Raw genomic sequence first — 20,652 nt, forward strand, 5'->3', positions numbered from 1 at the left:
GTTCCCCTTCAGCCTTGGTCATTACCTTACCCTCCCTTCTGGTCTGTGAAACCCCAGCCAAGGATCAGGCCTTTGGTAAACCAAATTAAGTATTTATTACAGATAACAAAGCTAACAAGATTAACAAGATTTCTTCTTAAGGCACATAAGCATATGGTTTTACTCAATACTAATCCGAACTCCACCTCCCTCCTTCTTCACTCTCTCCTGGCAAACAACTCTCTCAAACCCCACCAAGCAATCCACTCTTTCTCCCCCCTATTCCACTCTCACTCTTCCTTTTATACATTCAGCCATTTTAAACACTCAGCCAATCATCTCGCATTCTACTGCCCAGTCACTCCCCCTCTTTCACTCCACTTACCATGTATCTTCTAAAACAACAACACTTACCATATATACATTAATATAGGAACATCACAGTGTAACCTGGGCCGAGAGTATCAAGGGCCAAACAGAGAGGTCTGGAGGGCTGCATTTGGCAATCTCTGTCTGAAATTCCCAATCCCTGAACTGTAAGAAATCTTACTTACATTCCCACTCAGACTCGTTTTTCATGTACACTTTGCACCCTTAAGTATTTTTTATTACTCACTTTTATGTATGTTGCAATACTGAGATCTTAATAACAGATTTAAACCATTACTAAGCAAACCGTGAGAGAAGGGAAGCAAGACAACAGGACCAGGAAGAAAAATGTCATTTGGAAACTTGTGACCATTCACTACAAGTTGGTCAGAATAATTGGGATTTTCATTGCAGATAGCCTAATGAGCTATCAGTGATGCCTTGTGGGAGACCAACTGGACTTTGAGAAAATTAATTTTAGCTATGACACTGTTATGCAACACCCCAATCTCTGAGTGGTGTGAGACTTAAGGGGTTCCTGTGCTTACCCATAGTTTGGTTACCTTGGAAAGAAAGTCAGTGGAGACTGATGTCTTATATATGGTTTTTATTTACACATATTCAGAACTTGAGCATAAGATGGAGGGGTTCTCTGCATTAACAGTCCATCAGATCTTGCTCCCCAAAGCCCATAGCTTTGGGGGTATTAACACAGAGGACAGGCCTCTGTTTCTTTCCAGCTTCATCCCCAAGACGAGACTAAAGACAAAAGCCTCTCCCAGGCTCTAGGGTGCTGAGAGGAGGGCCTCTCCCCTGAAGAGAGCTACAACAGCAGCAGAATCTCTCTTGGCCACATCTCTTTGGATATGTAGATTTGACCATTTAAAAAGTCCATTAACTCAGAGGTTGACTTGGCTAAACTATTAGCTTATGCAAATGAAACTGGTTTGCTTCGTCTAGCAAGTCTCTCAGGTTTTGTTTCTGATGGCCAAACAGTAAGTTGCACCCACTTGCACACTTCTGCCCAAGTATTTGAAATATGTTTTCTTGCACTTTCACTAAACTTTTCTTACTTCATGAAAGGGACAGCAGTGAAGTTTGTGGTATGCAGAAGTCTATGCACGCAGAAGGATCAAAGTTCAGCTCCCTGGCATCTCTGCCCAAAAAGCTGGTAGGCAACAGACAGGGCCGGAGCCAGAGGGTAGCCAGGTCAGGCCCTGACCAAGTGCTCCTGCAGCCCAGAGGGACCCCTGAAGTGCCCCTCCTTAGGGTGGGAGGGTAACGCTCCTATTCTGCGATCTACGGCAGCATTGACTCCCAACCCTATCGCAGAGAAGTAAGCTCCATTAGTTTCAATGGCAGTTACTCCCAGGTAAGTGTGTATTGGACTGCAGCCTAGATTGACAGTTCTGTTGTCTAAAGATGCATTTCACATTTTTCCTTCCTCACCTACTGGGTAAAAGTTGAAACATGCCCACATGCTATTGCAGTAGCGCTGCTTTCTTGCAAAAAAGATAAAAGCAAACACAGTACTTGAAACACTTTCTTAGTTTGTGTGGGAACACGTGAGGTTTATTTGGTGTTTGCAGTGTTTAAAGATTTTATTTTTTAAAAAATGCATTGCAAATATCCACAAGTTATGATCCATATATTCCAAGAGATGTGTGCATGCACACCTGGGAATGGTTTACAGTAATCCTACAATGTAATCCAATGCTATGCCCATAATCCAGCAAGAAGTGTTTAGAGACTGTAGATTATGATGGCTCTGTAACATAGTTTACTGCTATTATCCCCACACTGCAAGGCTGGAAGAGAGTCAATATTTTGTCACATGCCAATCCTGTCAAGTGGCTTACTGTTAGTATTGCAAACTGGATTGGAGACTGATGCAGAAGAGCTCTTAAAACTTGCCCTGCACTGTAGTACACTGCTTACCCTCACACTATAGGGCAAAAACTGAGGCTGCGTCCAAACACAACATCTAAAGCACCCCCCAAATAATCCTGAAAACTGTATAGTTTGTTAAGAGTGCTGGGCAATTCCCAGGATTCTTCGGGGTAGAGGAGAATGCGCTATGGTGCATACACAGCCTGGGAAAGAAATCTGCAACAATTTTGCCTCGTAGTCCAGCGGTACTGTGTATTTAGGAAAAGCCAACACTCCCCAGCGGCCTGATTTTGCACAATCAACCAGGTTACTAGTGCAACACTATAACATCTACTCGGAAGTAATCTCCACCGAGTTCAATAGGGCTTACTTCCCCAGGAAAGTGGACCCTGGGACTGCAAGTGCAACCGAACCTGTAGTGGAAGTTATGCTCTCCGCCTCTCCAAAGCTGGTGGCAGTGCCTCTTCCGGATTTCTAGCAACAACAACAATCATGCAAAGCACACATCGGCGCAGCAAAACAAACAAAATTGTCTTCCCTCAACACAAAGCTATCTCTCAACACAAAGCTTTCTCTCAAATGATATCAGACGCGCCTTAAGTTCTATCTACGTTCATGCAGAGATACTCTACCCCCCATAACCGGAAATGCATATGTGACGCCCTCTCGCTCTCTTGTGTACCGACGTATACTGACGCCAAAGCGGAAGTGAGGACCTGCAGAAAGGATCCCTATAAGTCGCTTTGCTGGTATTGGCAGTCACATGACGGAGACTTAAAGGGGACGCAGCTGTTAATTTAAGGGAGGTCTTTGAAGGCTTGGATCCCGGAAGAGAGTGAAGGTTCGTATGGAAAAAGGGGTGCGCAAAAATTCAGGGTTGTTATGGAGGCCTTCAAACGGAATGGGGAGGACATCGGGCGTTGCCCCTGAAGGATCGGACGCTGTTGCTGTGGAACCAACAAGGGGCTAATTTTTATTTCAGTTCATCGTCTCCTCATAATAGGGGTGAAAGTGGCAAGTAGGCTGCGGCCTCCTCTCCCCGCCCCTTTCTTCATCTCTTCTGCTTCGGAACGAAACGAGTGTCAACAGCGTTTGTGGGTTTTGCATAATCTCTGTTGGGCTTTTGTGTGTGTTTTGCCGTTGAATTTGTCTGTAGTTTCTGTTGCCTCATGCTCAACACTCTTAACAGCGATCTAGTGACAAGGTTACCTGATTGAAAGATGATAATTTGAGGAAATAATGATGTGGAGTTAAGTTGAAACATTACTGATCATAATCTAAAGAAATAATCGTGTGGTTTTAGGTTGAAGCATTACTAATAACAGCCCTTCCTTTTTCCTTTTAAGTGACCAAATGCTCCCAGCAAGAAAAGAATTTTGATTTGTGCTATATATTTCCCCTTTCTCTCGCATGCATGTGAGGAGTAACGTGGGAGAGTCTCAGCTTCACCCTGGCATACAGTAATAAGACTACTAAGGATGCTTGGTTCATATAAACATAGAATGGTAGAGTTGGAAGGGGCTTATAAGGCCATCAAGTCCAACCCCCTGCTCAATGCAGGGATCCAAATCAAAGCATTGGTGTGTGTGTGTGATGTTTTCTTATTGTTGGCGGTATGCATGCCTCCTCTGCACCACAGGAATGCCCACTTCACATTGTACTAGGGTTGCCCGGCTCAGAGCCTGAGAATGATTCAGTATCTTTAAGAGAAGAGAAGATTCAGCCAAGTGCAGGTTTTCTTGCAACACTAATGGGAAAAACCACAAGGTGAAATTCTCCCTTCCCCCTGCACAACTTTTAAAGATACAGAAGACCTCTTGGAGGTAATTTCCCATTACAGAGTTGCAAGAAAATCTGCACTTAGCTGAATTTTCTCTTCTCTTAAAGATACAGAATCATTCTCAGGCCCTGAGCCTGGCATCCCTAGTCCTGAGCCTTGATGAGCAAGTAACAGCCAGGCAGATTAAAAATAAATTAGAGAGCCAAAGGATGGGTGGCAAAGCAGACACAAGGCATTTTAAGGCTACAGACTCAGAGATTACATGATAAACACCTAGCAATATAATGTAAAGCAGTGAGTTCTCTTGGAAAGAAAAGTAGTTGTTGTTGCTCCTTTACCCCAGCATGCTTTGCTGCAACTTGATGTCCTGTATTTAGTTTTGGTACCAGATGAGGCCTTATCCAGTTACACCCATGTAACACCTTTTCCACCCCATCCATCCCAACAGCTTCTCCCATTCATCCTGTTCTTGATGGGGTTACACTCCCCTTGAAGGAACAGGTTCGTAGCTTGGGAGTTCTTTTCGATCCTTCCTTGTCTCTTGAGGCCCAGGTGGCCTCGGTGGCACGGAATGCTTTTTACCATCTTCGCTTGGTAGCCCAGCTACGTCCCTATCTGGACAGTGACGACCTCGCCTCAGTTGTTCATGCTCTGGTAACTTCTAGATTGGACTACTGCAATGCGCTCTACGTTGGGCTGCCCTTGAAGACTGTTTGGAAACTACAGCTAGTCCAGAATGCAGCGGCCAGATTGCTGACACGGACCAGAAGGTCTGCTCATATAACACCTGTTCTGGCCCGTCTGCACTGGCTTCCTATTTGTTTCCGGGCTAGATTCAAAGTGCTGGTTTTGACCTATAAAGCCCTACACGGCATGGGACTGCAATACCTGGTGGAACTACTACTATCTTTTCGGCGCATTTTAAAGTGTATTTTAACAGTATTTCACTATTATTTTGTATTTTGGACGTTGTTTGGTTCTTTTATTGTTTGTTTGTTTTTGTTTCTTGATTTATTGTATTTATTGTATTTATACACTGTGCTTGTTTTATCTTTTTGTACACCGCCCAGATATAAATTAAATTAAATAAATAAATAAATAAAATAAATTCACCTCTTTATTGAGGGAGGAGTTTAACATTTGCCTGAAGAAGGTTCCTAGTGAATTCAAAAGCTTGTTTACAGTTTTGTGACTATTTAGTTGCTCCTTAGAAAGGCATCGTACCATTCTTGTTGTATGGATTTTTTTCTAACGGTTCAACACAGTTAACCTGCTTTGGGGGGGGTGTTGATGTCCTGTAATCATGCACATTTTATATTCCTCTCTGGCTTTTAGTTACACTTCAGAGGGGCTTACTTTTATTCACAATATACATTTTTCTCCTCCTGTGGCTATAGGATCCCTATGGTACATTAACGTCAGTTAGATAAATTAGAATACCTCAGTATTCAGTATGGTTGTGGTTACAAGAAAATAATGTCACCATTGTGGTGAGAGCCAGTGTGTTGCCATGGTAAAAGTGCTGGACTATGACCTGGGAGACCAGGGTTTGAATCCCCACACAGCCATGAAGCTCACTGGGTGACCTTGGGCCAGGCACTGCCTCTCAGCCTCAGAGAAAAGCAATGGTAAATCCCCTCTGAATACTGCTTACCATGAAATCTCTATTCATAGGGTCGCCATAAGTTGGAATTGACTTGAAAGTAGTCCATTTCCATTTTTCAAAATCCACTGACTCTGCCTTTTCACACATAACACTTTTAGGGAGTGTTGTTGTCATGTGTAAAGCCTTAGTCCCATGCCTGGGTCCTGGGATTCACACAATTGGCTTGTCAGAGACTGGAGTTGTCATGGGTTGGCTTTTCCCAATAGCAACTCTGTGCTGAGTGACTTTGAGAACAAGCTTTGACATCCATGGCAAGGCACCATGAGTGTGATTCTCTTCAGACCCGCAAGAGAAATGTAGCCAGGGCGGGGTGGGGGAACAATTTCTCTGCTATGTGCAAGCTCAGAGGCAAATAGACTTCTCACAAAACATGTAACTTTTTTTCCCCCCCAAGGGTTTGATCTGTTTATTTGAACATTTCTGACAACATGGCAGATGTAAGTACAAATATCACTATAATGCATGGTTTGGAGTGGCTTGTTAGACATAACATGACAGGAAGCTGTTTTTGTACCAAGTTACTGGTACAAGGGTGGACACTTCCCACTTGTTTAGTGAATGCTTATGGAGTGATGGAAGGTTCTAATGGGTGATTATGAATATGAAATAAAGATGTAGTTTCTTCTCTATTAATAATTCCAGAAGAAATGTATATGCCTTCTTAATGTGCACTTAAGTGGCTAAGGAAAGCTGTTTCCTTTTGTCTTTCTTCTTCTAGGAGCTTAAAAGGTTCCTTTACAAAAAGTTACCAAGGTAAGGTGCCTATATAAATTTTATATTTGCATATCGGTAAACCTGTGTTGAGATTTCAACTCCAATGCTAAACCTGTCCCTTAAATAAGACTTGTGAATAAGTCTCATTTATTTCAGTGCAAATTGCTTCTAAGTCAGTAATGCTTCTGAAAATGAAATGAAATGGACTGCCTTCAAGTCGATCCCGACTTAATGGCTACCCTATGAATAGGGTTTTCATGGTAACCAGTATTCAGAGGGGGTTTACCATTGCCTCCCTCTGAGGCTAGTCCTCTGCTCAGCTTGCCACAGCTGCATAAGCCAGACCCTTCCTTGACCGCAACTGCCAGCTGGGGGGCAACTGGGCTTCTTGGGACTATACAGCTTGCCCATGGCGACACAGGTGGCAGGGCACGTAGCTCCTGAGCCACTTACTGCGGAGGTGATCTTTAGCTGGCTCTTGACACCCAGGAGACACGAGAGGGGATTTGAACTCACAGACTCTGGACTCCCAGCCAGGCATTGGATTTAATGGGTCCTATGAATACCTTGCAAAGTTGCTGCTGTCACCTTACAATATTAGAAAGCAGGGTATGGGAACTGTGCCCTCCCATCTGTTGATTAACTCCCATCAGACCCAGCAGCATGAACAATGGTCGGAGATGATGGCAGTTTTAGTGCAGCAACATCTGTAGGCCAACAGGTCCCCCACCCCTATCATGAAGGCAGCTAAACAATTGGCTAGGTCCCATCAGTAAGAAATGCAAGCATTGTCAAACCTTGCTCTTAAGGATCCTGCATTCTCTGCGTGCGCAAGTTCCTGATACCATGGACATCTAGTTTTACGTCACCACAGGCTTGTGGTGTTCTTACAGATGAGTCATCTGCCAGATCCTCTATGATGCCAGGTCACTTGATACAAGTCTTAGAGATTACAGCTCCTGTTCTGTTGTAAACCTAAGCCAAGGTTTTGTGGAAGTCTTTGATGATGGAGTCTGAGGGTTGGTTTGGGGGCTAAATTAAACAGCCTTGGAAATGTACTTATGTCATGGATAATTGAATGACACCTCGCAGCACAGATTGATAATTCTTAAAGACTTCTTGCTTGAAATGAAGAAAAAACACTGGCTACTTTTAAGATAGGATGTTCCCTTAATAGTGAAGAAACACAGACCACAGTCCAATGGATTCCATGTGCACCAGTGCTTTTCTATCCTCCCCCTTCCTACTTCAGCCCCCCCCAGCACTGAAAAGCTTCTGCTGCTAATGGGGGACCTTCTGTAGTGCTGTATGATTTGACACGGAGGCACACAGCTTGCGGGGGGAGGGGAACCTGCAACATACGACCCGTGTGAGTATGAAACTTTGCTCTCTGTTTCTCACACATAGAGAGACAAGTTTCTTTGGATCCCTGCCCCTGTTTAGTAACCTAATGTGCTAATATTAAATGGCTTTAGTGGCTTTTGGCACCAGAAGCCAAGACATGATACTTCATTAGACTTGTATTATGCTTTCATCAATTAGTAGAATACATGGGATGCCTGGGTGATCTTGGTAGATTAAGACTTGCTCTTGACTTCAGAGTTGTGCCTGTCTTAAAGCACCTTCGAATCTTTTTGGGGGGAGGGGAATTCTCTGAGCCTTTAAACCCTACAAAGGAATGTGAAAATGTTGTGGATCTTGATTAAGGTGTTAATGATGGCTGTCCAAAAATGCATTGCTGTGTTCAGTTGGGAAGTCTGTTAACTAACCTTAAAACATCATCATAGATTGTAATTGTTAAACTGATTAGCAGAGTTGGCAGCATCAATGGGAAATAGTCAACAGTCTTTCTAAGGTTGCTGAGAAATCTGCTTTCACTTTTCCAGTGTTGAAGGACTTCATGCTATTGTAGTGTCGGATAGAGATGGTGTGCCTGTTATCAAAGGTAAGGGATAATATTTTTCTAGATTGGATATTTGCATCAATTTATTGGAAGTTTAAAATCCTTGTTTGCTCAAAAGCAAGACCTTTCTTTCCTGTTTGAAATACACAAAAACATGAAATCCTTTTCACCCTTCAGATTCCTTTCTGCTGCATTCTGATTCCAAAAAGGACATTTTAAAATAGCCAAGCACCCATGTATACCCATGTGTGTGTTCCTCTATTCTTCTGTTGGCCTCCAGTGTAGACATGCATCAGTAGGAATTGCAATACCTACTCGTCAACCATGATGCACTTTCCGGACTCGAAAGAGTAGAAGAAAAGATTACGTTAGAGGAAGCTGTGTGTCAACCGCTTCCTTGGTGTTTGGTCTTTGGTAATGGAGTGAGCTGGTTTCCTCCTGAGTTTCATCAGCAACTTGTATTAAAGATCAAGCTGTATTCAGGGCTGTGTGTGCTCAGTCCTCAAATCTGAACTCTTTGCGTCAAGAGGTCATTAATGAACATAAATTTGCAAATGGTTGCTTAATGTTCATAATTTAGCTTCACTGTTTTTGTTGTGAGATTATTACTTTTAGTTTTATTACTATTTTTATTTCTTACATTTATATCCCACCTTTCCTCAAAGGAGCTCAAGGTGGTGTACATGGGTCTCCACCTCCTGAGTTTACCCTCACAACACCCCTGTGAGGTAGGTTAGGCTGAGAGACAGTGGCTTAAGCTTCATGGCTTAGTGGGGGGATTCAAGGTCCTAGTCCAACCACTATAGCACCCTGGCTCTCTTTATATCATTTGATACATTGCAGTCTTTTCCAACATAGTTGGGCTACAGTTCCCATCATCCCTGACCATTGGCCATGCTGACAGGGGATCATGAGAGTTATAGTCCAACATATTTTCCGGGGGGGGGCAAGCTTCAGAAATGCTATTGTATGATTTAATTGGTGTATTTTCTTCAATTCTATTTGAATTTTTTTTTAAAAAAAATGTGTTTTCAACAACTGGATTGGCAAAGAGCAAAGAGAGTGGTGGGAGGGAGGGATATAAGATTTGATCTAGGGTACTTAGAAGAGATGAAGATTGGGAAATTCTGCATGAGAAGGAGGAGGGATAATTGGCATTGTCAGGCATTTCAACTCTGCTTCCACAATATTGAGAACCCAATTCAATGCACCTTGGTTTTACCACCAAGTTCTGCTTGTGGCTTGTCCAGCCCTTCTTTCGCAACCATCCCTTATAATGGTGAAATTCTATGATGGAAAATGTGATTGTCATGTCGTGCTCTGTGCGCACTCATACATGCATGCAACTGCTGGCTTTGTGAATAAAAGAAATAGGGTGTTTCTGAACACGTCCTGGGCCTAGGGATTTGTTTTCAGTACCAGAACTGAATTGCACTCGCAGTCCTTTCATAAACTCCAAGCTTTCTTCATTTCAGCAGTCTGATTTAAATGGGAAAAGTCTTCTTGTTATTGTCAACCAGTGGGGTGACAGAAACACTTGCTGATCTCCTGTACTTCACCCAGCAACCTGCCAGTAGAACTTGATATGCCTTCTGCCTACCCCTGAAGTAGACTACTGATTCTGGTTAAAAGTGCTTCACACACAAGACTGAAGCGAGCAACAGAGTAGTATATAGTATAAGTGCCATCTTATTGCAAGATCTAGGCTTTTGGAATACTCGCGGCACTGCATTCAAATCTCACTACACTTGCATGGCTCTCCTAATCTTTAGGGCTAGTCCCATGAATTTATGCTACTAGTTTAATGAAAACAATGTCTGTGTGCAAAATGTGTCTATGGTAAAAACATTTAGAGGCCAGATACAGAGTGTGGTCTTGTTCTAGTTGCCAACGATAATGCTCCAGAGCATGCTCTTCGACCGGGTTTCTTGTCAACGTTTGCACTCGCAACCGACCAGGGCAGCAAACTCGGGCTTTCCAAAAACAAGAGTATCATCTGTTACTACAACACATATCAGGTAAGAGGTTAGCTATTGTCCTCCTTACCGGTTCAGGAATTGGTTGATGTGTGCATTTTGGAAGTGATATAATGAAGTAGAATATTGGGGCTGGGGTGTTTTGTTGCAATAGACAATCTGGGTGTGCTTTTTGTTTTATACCAGTAGCCATTTCGTCCAGGATTCAGAATCTGGCAAATTGTTTCTTTTACCTCTTACACAATGTAAAAATCTATTTATTTATTATTTGATTTATATCCAACAGGAGCCCAGGGCAGCAAACAAAAGCGCTAAAAACACATCAGAACATCATAAAACCAGACCTTAAAATACACCAAAACAAAACAACTTTAAAAACATTTTTTTAAAAAGCTTTAAAAACATCTTTAAAAAGGGTTTAAAAAAACATGGTTGTTTTTTAAAAAAACTTATTAAAAAGCAATTCCAACACAGACACAGACTGGGATAGGCCTTAACTTAAAAGGCTTGTTGAAAGAGGAAAGTCTTCAAAAGGCGCCAAAAAGATAACAGAGATGGCTCCTGCCTAATATTTAAGGGGAGGGAATTCCACAGGGTAGGTGCCGCCACACTAAAGGTCCATTTCCTATGTTGTGCATAACGGACCTCCTGATAAGATGGTATCTGCAGGAGGCCCTCGCCTGCAGAGTGCAGTGAGCGACTGGGTATATAAGGGATAAGACGGTCTTGCAAGTATCCTGGTCCCAAGCTGTATAGGGCTTTGTACACCAAAACTAGAACCTTTGGGGCGACATGTTGGCAATACCCTGCCCCAGTTAGCAGTCTCACCACCACATTTTGCACCAGTTGTCCGGACCAACCTCAAGGGCAGCCCCACATAGAGCACATTACAGTAATCCAGCCTGGAGGTTACCAGTGCGTGGACAACAGTGGTCAGGTTACAGCACTATTGGTTACAGCACTATATTGCTGATTCATTGTGCTACTTGTAGAGTTGACTGTAGTTCCATAGCTATCCCTTTTCTCACTGTAACTCTATCCTGTGGTCTTGTAAAAATATCTTCCCATTCCTGCCCCAGTATGTTGTGCTCAGCAAGCCTTACCCTCTAGGACAGGGATGAGGAAGCTGTGGCTCTTCAGATGTTGGAGTCCCAATTCCCATCAGCCCCAACAAGCATGAGCAGAGGTGATGGGAGTTACAGTCTAGCAGCATATGGAGGGTCACAGATTCCCCATCTCAGGAGGTCCCTGTTAATCTGCAGCAGAGTTTTGGTAATTTCTCTTTGTAATGGCTTGTATTAACAAAATTCAAAGTAATCCCTTTCTTTCTTTATTTATTTTTTTCTTTCTTTCTTTCTTTTTCTTTCTTTCTTTTTCTTTCTTTTCTTCTTTCTTTCCTTCTTTCCTTCTTTGATAGCTGGGAGTAGCTAATTGTATGGGCTACTGCTGAACCTGATTAGAAACAGACCAGGCTAGTGAGCTGCCTGTCACAAAACATGTGTTGCGTGCTGGATTTTGAAATAAAATGTCTTGTTTCTTGTAGGTGGTTCAGTTCAACAGGTTGCCCTTGGTAGTGAGTTTTATTGCTAGCAGCAATGCCAATACAGGTACGTTTTCAGGAACAGAAGGCTTTGCTGCCTTCAGTGTCCAGATTGTGAGAATTAAATTGTAATCTGTGGGTACCCTGGTTGTTGTTGCTGGTGGTTTGTTTTTTTAATGCTATGGTGTTTTTTTTTAAGTTATATGAAATTAGCAGGCAGATGCTTTTTTCCCTCTCATGTTGTAGATAATACAACATAATTACACCAGAACAGCCACTGTGGCACAATTAGCCAATTCCACTAGCCACCAAGCAGAAGGGGGGCATGATTACTGTGGCTCATGCCCTTTCCATCCTCTTCCTAGTTCCCTCCCAGCTTGAAAAAGCCACTTGGGTAGTACTCTGAGATTTTCCTAGGACAGAAATGGGAAACCCTTTTTTCTGTGAAGGACTGTATTCCCTGAGGGCCAACCATGAGCAGGGCCTCTCTCTTTCTCCTTGCACAGAGGGCTGTGGGGTGGGTGGGGAAGGGACAGATTGCTTTTGCCATAGGTCTGGGCTTCCCCCATCTGCCTGAAATTAGGCCAAGGGCTGCAGGATCCTCACCCCTGTCTTAAAGGTGATGGCTGAAACTGCTGCTTTGGTACAAGGAACAGAGAGTGGTCCTAGCACCAGAGCAAGGGGAAGGAAGGCTTCCTCATGCTGGTACTGGATTCTGTGTTGCCTCAATGAGAATCTAGCTTGTAGTCATTGGCTGTGGAAATGCCCTCTCCTTTGGCACTCACTCCTGTGCCAGAAAGTGGAAGTGAAATTCAGTTTTCCCAAATACTTTCAGTTCTTTCTGTGTAGAGGAAGGAGTGATCAGTTCATGTTTTCGAATGGATCAGCCTAGTATGATATTTGAACTTCGTTCTTCTTTTTCTCCTCCACCATTTTTTTCTTTGTAGGATTGATCGTCAGCTTGGAAAAAGAGCTTGCTCCCTTGTTTGAAGAGCTGTGGCAAGTTGTGGAAGTCTCTTAACCTGAGAGCTTATCTCCATAGGGAAGCATCTCTTCAGTACCAAACAGGAGGGAACGATTTGCCACCGTATTACAAATATCTTGGGAAAATGCTACTTTTTCTTTTTCTAAATTAAAAAGGAAAACTGCACATAGTGCAAAATTTAGAGTAAGACTGGAAGGAGGGTGGCTCTGGCTGCAGGCACATTTGTTAAAACTACAGGGTGCTGTGGAGACCAGCTAATGACTCCCATGGAGTTAAGGCTGGGCATGCAAATCGAATTTCGTAGCAGGAAAAATGCTGTTTGTTTCCATTTTGCCAGTCACAGCTCCCTCGTTGTACTGGCAGTGGGGTGACTCTGTCTTTGAACTGCCACTACATGAACAGTGCAAAAATACACTTTCCTTTCCAGTCTTGCAATGAATCCTTCCTTATATTTGCTTATATTTGAGAACATTGTGAGGGGAAGATTTTCTAGTATTGATGCACAATCACTGACTCATGTTTTGTTTGGATAGACAAATGGTAATAGCCTGAAAGTTAGCTGCCTTTTAAAAACAGGTACATGCTATCTCTTTTCAGTGCTGCTATAGCTCTTACACAGAGATGAAATCAATCAGTGTTTTCTTTGCATACTTATTTGTAAAATAGAAGCATAAACTCTCTTGCTTTGTCCCAGTTCTGTTTGATCTCTTGAGTTCATCCATGTAATTATGTTGCTTTACTAGCTCATTTTACCTTTTTGCATATCCCTAAACCAATCTAAATAAAAGAGAGTGAATAAGATGTGTAGCCTGATCATTACCAAAGAGAGATCTTGTAAACAGCATTCTGCCTAACTTGTGTTAATTCGGATAGTGTAGTTCCATTGGCGAGAGAAAATGAAACATGGAGACGTAATTAAGTGTTAAATGCTTTGTTGCACAATGAAATTGAAAAACATACAAATAAGTAAAAGCAAATAAGCTTTTGAATTTGCATGCTTTCTCAAGCTCAGAAGGAATGATGGTACAAAAGGGAAAGCTACACTGAAAGGAGAAATGAAAGAGGTTGTGCTTCCCTCTTGTGAGTTATTTTAAAAGTCACTGATGCACAAAAAGGCAGCCTAGTGCGTTTCAGCCCAAGGCCAATTGCATAGCCAGTCTTGTTATGTATATATGCACATCTCTCTGTGAGATAAGAAGCACTGTGCAAAGGGAATAACAATGCAACCCTAACCATGTCTCCTCAGAAGTCAATCCTGTTGAGTTCTTTGGAATTTACTCCCAGCCCAAGTCTGTACTTGTAATCCCATTTAGCTGGGAGCAAGTCCTGTTCAATTTATTGTGACGTATTTCTGAGTTTACATGGTTAGGATTGTACTGTTGTTCTCTTTGTACAGTGCTTCCTATCTGACAGAGGTATGAGCACCCCTTTCAGATTTCAAGAAAGGAAGGAAATACTGCAAGTATCTGACCGTTGCACAAACACGTCAGACGTCTGCCATGTCTCTCCAAAATATCCTTTTTTAAAAAAATCAGGCACCTACTTGTGAAGCTGGACCCTATTACCCTACCATACAGACAAGGATGTTCTTTCCCCCCCTTTTTGTTTTCAGTTTATTAGAAACTTTACAGTAAAGATACAAAATGTATGAAATAATTGTTCCTAATACATCCTTCTTGTAGTACCATTCTCTACAGCCACTCTGATTCCATGTACTCACAGTGCATTTTGTAACGTTCCTGCTACTGACACAGAAGAGAATATTAACAGTATACACACACAACATAAAAATGGTTGCTTTGCAAAGGTTAAAAAAAGTTACTAAAACAACAGACTGGTCCCCAGTTATCTCAGTTTGCTGCAGAGATGTAATTAAAAGAGCAGTCTGAGTGCTTTGGGTACTTACACCCATTAATCTGCACATACAAAAAGAACATTTCAACTAATATTAGCAATTGCATCTGCTGCTGGGTGCCTGCATGATACTTTTCTCCAAACCAAGAGCTGCAACTATGCCTTGAGCCTGGCCTTTAAAAGATGTGTTGAAACTGTGTGCTAAACACATGCCCTCATACGCTGCTTCTGTACTTTTATAAGGCATCTGTTTGGCTGTTGTGGAAAACAGGTTGCTGGACTAGATAGGCCTTTGTGCTGAGCGGGCAGGGCTTTTACATAGTTTTATGATCCAGTGAGTAAGAAATAACTTCATAATGCGGCTTCCTTACTAGATCAAATGCTATGCTTGTATGAACGTGTGCAGAATATATGCAGATTTCATTGCTAGGTGCACATTCTGACATGATAGTTCCAATGGAGTCCGTATTGGAACTGTACAGTGTTGATGGAGGTACAGCTTTACATCAGTGTTGCAATGTACATAGGAATGAACATCCCCAAGCACTACAACGGGCCACATACAAACAGAACAATTCTATCTGTATTGGACCAGAGGTCTGTCCACTCTTGGGATTTAAATACACATTCATACCCACCTCTCTTCCCATCCCCACCACCACCACTCCAGTTTGACTTGTTTTTATTGCAAGGAAATCATTCTATGTATAAAGGAAAGAAGTTCTGGGTTGGAAGGTAAGGTTCCTCTTAAGTGGCTGCAATATAAAAAAAGTATAAAACTAATTTGCCTTAATGTGCATCATTCTAAGAAAGTAAAATATGGTTTTGTTTAAAAAAAACAACCTCTTGTTCTGATGTGAGCCAGATAGGTGATGGGGAAAAGTATGGCTATTTCTCTGTGACAACCTAGGCCAGGATCTGAAATACTGTATGTGGTGGTCTCACGAAGAGAGAGAGTGTGAGATCAATAGTCTCTGATCTGCAAAAATGCTCTGAAGAGGACCTGTGGCAGCACCCGGTAACCCTGCCAGGGGAGCCCACAATCACAAAGAGGGTGTTCAAGAAGGGTCCTGTGCTCCCTTCAAGCCTGAAGCTGGCCCTGTCTCTACAGTAGTAGCACCCCATGAGGCACAAGGTGCTTCCATCAGAAAGAAATCGTAGCTCCTTCCTATTTTCACTCACAGTCCAACTGAGGAACCCTTGGAATGGTAGTTCTGGGAAAGGGCTCTGAATTTCTAGTGGAGAGTTCTTCGTGCCATTTAAAGTCACAGTTATGGCAGCCATAGGAGATCAGATTAGAACTATTTAAATGTTTTTAGTGTACATGCAACTTATGCTAGAAAACATGGTGTAAATGGCTGGGAACATGCAGAACATGCCAGATGTGAAAGGATTAACATCTTCAGAGTCAATTCAATGGCTCATGCTATGAAAAGATCCAAGTTCTTTAAGCTGACCACATACCTGAAGTTCATTCAGTGCAGCAGGCCTGTTGAAATTGCTAAAAATGGAATATCCATCATCAAAGGTTGTATTCTTGTAGTTATCAGATGCTGGGGATAACGATTAGTACCTCCACCACCATGTCCCTTGCATAGGTTTCCTTTGGGAATCTGGATCAAAGGCAGAGTGCTGGTCTTGATGGGTTTCTCCTCTTAACTGGCACAGCAGTTCTTGTATTCACAATGAAAGGTTTGATGGATCATTAATTTTAACCAACGTAGGTTTTTGTGCAGTTAGATTTGCTAAAGAAATTCTTAGGGTCGGAGCGTACCTGAGTTACGCTGGTGTGCTTTCCTAATCTGTGACTAGACAAAGAAAAATTGAGAGATTAAAAAAGGAACTATGCCACAAAACCTACATTAAAGTGCTAATAATAATAATTTCAGTTATGAATCATTTCCTATGAGGCATTTCAAAGCAATTTACAATACAACATATAAAACAATTATATATAAAAACTGTTAAAACAATTGCACATATAAAAACTATTTTAAAACCCACAAAAACCCAATTACATTTAAAATCATTTTAAAAAATTCGTATACAAAATCAGTTTTAATTCTAGTGCAGTTACCAACTGGGATAACAATTGCCACAGGCTTGCAGAAAGAGGAAAGTCTTCAATAAGTGTCTAAAAGACAGAGCTCACACTTGTCTGATATATAAAGGGAGGGAGCTCCAAAGAGTAGGTGCCACCACATTAAAGACCCAATTTCAACATTGTGCAGAATGGACCTCCTGATAAAATGGTATCTGCAGGATCCCCTTTTGCACAATGTAGTTATCAGTGGGATATACAGGGGATGAGATTATTGTTGCCTAAGCATTCAACTTGGGTAGGTGTACACTGGCAGGGGTCAGAATTTAACTAGCGGCAATATTATTATTATTATTTTATTATTATTTATTCGATTTCTTAGTCGCTCATCTGGCTGGCTACCCAGCCACTCTGAGCGATGTACAAAGCAAAAAACATATAAAACATCAAAAACACCAATATACACACTATTACATTTTTAAAAGGTTGATGCTCATCTCCAGAGCTGCAGTGCACATCTGCCACATTTGGGGAAACTGTGGTGAAAACAGTGGCCTGGTTTGCGCAACAAGCTAAGCCAAACCATGGCTTAATGCAAATGTGCAGGCTTCTAGAGAGGAGGTTGCAGCCACTTTCTCCCAGGTAATTCTGCTGCAGCACCAAGCTAAGCCATGGTTTGGCTTACCATTATGTGCAAAACAGGCTAGCATGCTTGCTAGGTGTCCTCCAAAACATATAAGTGGTGTGCATTTTACTTGATGATGATGATGATGGACTGCCTTCAAGTTGATTCCGACTTATGGCGACCCTATGAATAGGGTTTTCATGGTAAGCGGTATTCAGAAGGGGTTTACAATTGCCACCCTCTGAGGCTCAGAGACTGTGACTGGCCCAAGGTCACCCAGTGAGCTTCATGGCTGTGTGGGGATTCGAACCCTGGTCTCCCAGGTCATAGTCCAACACCTTAACCACTACACCAGGGCGGACATACTAATGAGGATAGCTTGAGAAGAAACAGACATGGGGACCAAGGGAGGAAGAGTCAGGAGGGAAAATGTTGTAACCAAATGTTGGTAAAAGTCCTACCATCATAAATACTATGATTGGCAATAAGGAATTCCCCCCCCAGGCATAAATGGTCAGATACTGTGGGTGTTTCTTGCCCTTCCCTTGAGGCTCAGCTTGTTTTCCTTGGCTCATCTCAAACCATTTCTTGAAATTTTGCTTCTGTGCCTTACTGCAGGGATCGGGAATGTGTGGCCTACCAGATGTTGTTGGAATCTAACTCCCATCAGCACCCGCTACCATAGCCAATGGTCAGGGCTGATGGGAGTTGGAGTCCAACAATCTCTGGTTGTTTTGCTGCTGCCTTGCATTGAGCTAAGCCACAGTTTGGCTTAGCATATCATCCAAACCTGGGCTCGTGATTTAGCTTTCTCCAGACTAACCATGGGCTGGAACCAAGGTTTGCCCTATAGTTTACAGCTTGTGGTTCATCTGGGACAGTTAAACTGTGAGCCTGGATTCAGACGACATAGTAAGCCAAACTGTGCCTTAGCTCAGCAAAGCAGTAAAACAACTATGAAGGAACAAAGCAGCAAGAGTCTCCTTTCCAGGAACCCAGGCATTCATGATAAGCAATGGTTTGGAGTGAATTAGACAGATACAGATATTAGAGATGTAATTTTCTTTTTTAAGAACATAGCAGGGTCAATGTGAAAATAGGTGAAGGAATTTAGCATACCCATTTTCAACAGAAAATGTTGCCTCTTATAAATGCACCAAATGAAAATGCAAAAGAGTTAAGAAAAGCAAATCTGATCTTGAGGGACAGACATTTCCTTACCAGTTTCCATTGCAATATCTTAATCCATTCATCTGCTTCTACTCCGGTCTTTGCACAGAGATAATAAGTCCTCAGTGGGAACACTAAACTGCAATATATATATATATAAAGACTTGGTATCACAAGCATAAGAAAAAGTGGTCGCTGTCAACACCTGTGCCAAATCTTACCAAAAAGGAGCTGAAGCTAAAGAGAGACTTTATCTTTTTTTGTTTCTTTTATTTATTTATTTTTTAAAAAACCAAACCCACTTTTATTGCAAATAAGAATTCAAAACAACTAACATTAAAAACTAAAAAATGGTCAAACCATTATAGTAATAATTGTTACTATAATAAGTTAGTGACACACACACAAGCTAGCAGAAAAAGGAAATCCCCCCCCCCATCAGCAGTACAGAATCATAATAGGGGTTTCAGCAGCACTCCTGGCTTAGAATGAGAACTGAAATACGTCCCTGTTTTTATTTCTGAAATGTGCAGAGGTATAGCTACTGAAAAAAGGTAGCATATTTTAAAGCCCCATCAATAGGATTTTGACAAGGGTATATGCTGCAGGGCATTCTTGAACAGCCAAGGCTCTCCATGTGGAAAACACAACAAATGGGTAACTCAGAGGCTGCCTTTGCACTTGGATAAGCCAGGATTTCTAGCTTCTTATGGCTTAGCATGAAAGGGCAGCATCCTGGTGTGCACTGCCTGATCACTCCTCTCCTGGTATGAATGGGAGAAACAAACCAAGAAGATACAATTAAGCTTGGCTTCCCATGGCATCCAAACCAGGGATTGTGGTTTATTGCTAGCCAGTCTTAAGCCATGGCTAGTTGTTGACCTGCCAATAGTGGCTTGTTAGAGAGTAGCAAATCATGATTCCTAGTTCAGAAGTAGCAAGAAGCCAGGCCGTCTTAGTTCATTTTTGCTGCTCATGACCAGGCAAGAGTGAGCACCAACTCATTCATAGAAACATAGGAAGCTGCTTTATCCTGGGGGCAGAGACACACTTGCCATTAAAATGTTTCCAATGCATCTTCAACCCTGTATTTTGAAAATGGGTGCATATTACTCTGCAATTTTGGGTACTGTATGGTATTGTTTTGAATTCTGTTTCCTCGATCCACCCATTCTGAAACCGTGGTGTGTCCAGCAGAAAAGCTTTGCTGTAGGCAATGTGTAATGTTCTGACATCAGCAGTTGGGCTGTGTCTGTTGCAGCTTCAACTACAGAGCTAAGGCTCTTCTCCCATGCTAAACCACAATAAGACAGAAAGTGAGACGAATAGAACAAAGTCAAGGGGGTAGCTGGCCATGTAGAGCTGCTGGGCTGAGGCACCAAAGGAAACAGGAAGATCTCTCTGTGGAGTTCAGAGGAAAGGTTTGTTGATGAAAACCAGTTGCCGGAAGCCTCAGGAGGGGAGAGCGTTCTTGCACTCAGGTCCTGCTTGCGGACTTCCCCCTGGCACCTGGTTGGCGACTGTGAGAACAGGATGCTGGACTAGATGGGCCACTGGCCTGATCCAGCAGGCTCTTCTTATGTTCTTATGATGGGGCTGGAGGGTGGCTAAAATGAAAGGCCAGGTATTCACTGGGGTGCTTTCTGAGACAAAAGACTTATAAATTTATTGTCTTTATATATAATGGTTCAAAAGTATTCAGACCCTTTTTGAATAATTTTTTTTTAAAAAACTAGTTACCGAGGTCTCAACTTACCAAAAACAATTGACTTTATCCTGTGAATAGTCAAACTGTACTGCTGAACATTCTGTTAAGTCTAGCGCTCTGATTGGCTCTGTGGACTTGAAAAGTAAGATTATTTTTAAAACAATTATTCTTCCCCCCCCCCGTAATAAGCAGACCCCCCAGTTCCCCATATAAGGATGCAAAGGAATAAGTAAGGCCCTATCTACACATATACAGTGTCACCAACCTATGTAACAAAGAAGCCATGTTTGTGTCATTCCTCCCCCCCCCCATTCCTCATGTCACCTTAGGCCCATCTGCACCATACATTTAAAGCAGTATCATACCACTTTAAATAGTCATGGCTTCTGTCATGAACTGCTGCCAGTTCTCAATTCCCAAACCCAGGGCAATTGATCCTGGCCAGACACAAC

The 20,652-nt window shown here is 42.3% G+C and overlaps 2 protein-coding genes across 3 annotated transcripts in view; one reads left to right on the forward strand and one right to left on the reverse strand.

Moving 5' to 3' along the window:
* The first annotated feature begins 2,943 nt into the window (after window positions 1-2,943).
* LAMTOR3 (late endosomal/lysosomal adaptor, MAPK and MTOR activator 3) lies at window positions 2,944-13,603 on the forward strand. Of its 2 annotated transcripts, none has more exons than XM_061582877.1 (7): window positions 2,944-3,079; window positions 6,079-6,121; window positions 6,403-6,437; window positions 8,285-8,343; window positions 10,186-10,319; window positions 11,821-11,884; window positions 12,765-13,603. In XM_061582877.1, the coding sequence occupies exons 2-7, from the start codon at window positions 6,113-6,115 to the stop codon at window positions 12,836-12,838; spliced, it is 375 nt and encodes a 124-aa protein (XP_061438861.1). In that variant the 5' UTR covers window positions 2,944-3,079; window positions 6,079-6,112; the 3' UTR covers window positions 12,839-13,603. The 2 variants fall into 2 exon arrangements, with proteins under 2 accessions (XP_061438861.1, XP_061438862.1); XM_061582878.1 differs by lacking the exon at window positions 2,944-3,079 and adding an exon at window positions 3,086-3,332.
* A 2,348-nt stretch (window positions 13,604-15,951) lies between these two features.
* Window positions 15,952-20,652, reverse strand: part of DAPP1 (dual adaptor of phosphotyrosine and 3-phosphoinositides 1) — a 38,393-nt gene continuing 33,692 nt past the window's right edge. Inside the window, exons 7-10 of the mRNA XM_061582876.1 lie at window positions 20,249-20,334; window positions 18,544-18,631; window positions 16,431-16,464; window positions 15,952-16,329 (exon numbers count right to left, since the gene is read on the reverse strand). Coding sequence (XP_061438860.1) covers window positions 16,223-16,329; window positions 16,431-16,464; window positions 18,544-18,631; window positions 20,249-20,334 — 315 coding nt within the window. The 3' untranslated portion in view covers window positions 15,952-16,222. The remainder of the gene's footprint in view (window positions 16,330-16,430; window positions 16,465-18,543; window positions 18,632-20,248; window positions 20,335-20,652) is intronic.

The sequence above is a fragment of the Rhineura floridana genome, chromosome 9 (assembly GCF_030035675.1).
Source record: "Rhineura floridana isolate rRhiFlo1 chromosome 9, rRhiFlo1.hap2, whole genome shotgun sequence".
NCBI lineage: Eukaryota > Metazoa > Chordata > Lepidosauria > Squamata > Rhineuridae > Rhineura > Rhineura floridana.

Excerpts from the sequence above, each read along its gene's own strand:
- LAMTOR3 (XM_061582877.1), top strand. Across the intron at positions 10,320-11,820 it reads GTTACTACAACACATATCAG|GTGGTTCAGTTCAACAGGTT; the intron begins GTAAGAGGTTAG and ends TGTTTCTTGTAG. Across the intron at positions 11,885-12,764 it reads TAGCAGCAATGCCAATACAG|GATTGATCGTCAGCTTGGAA; the intron begins GTACGTTTTCAG and ends TTTTCTTTGTAG.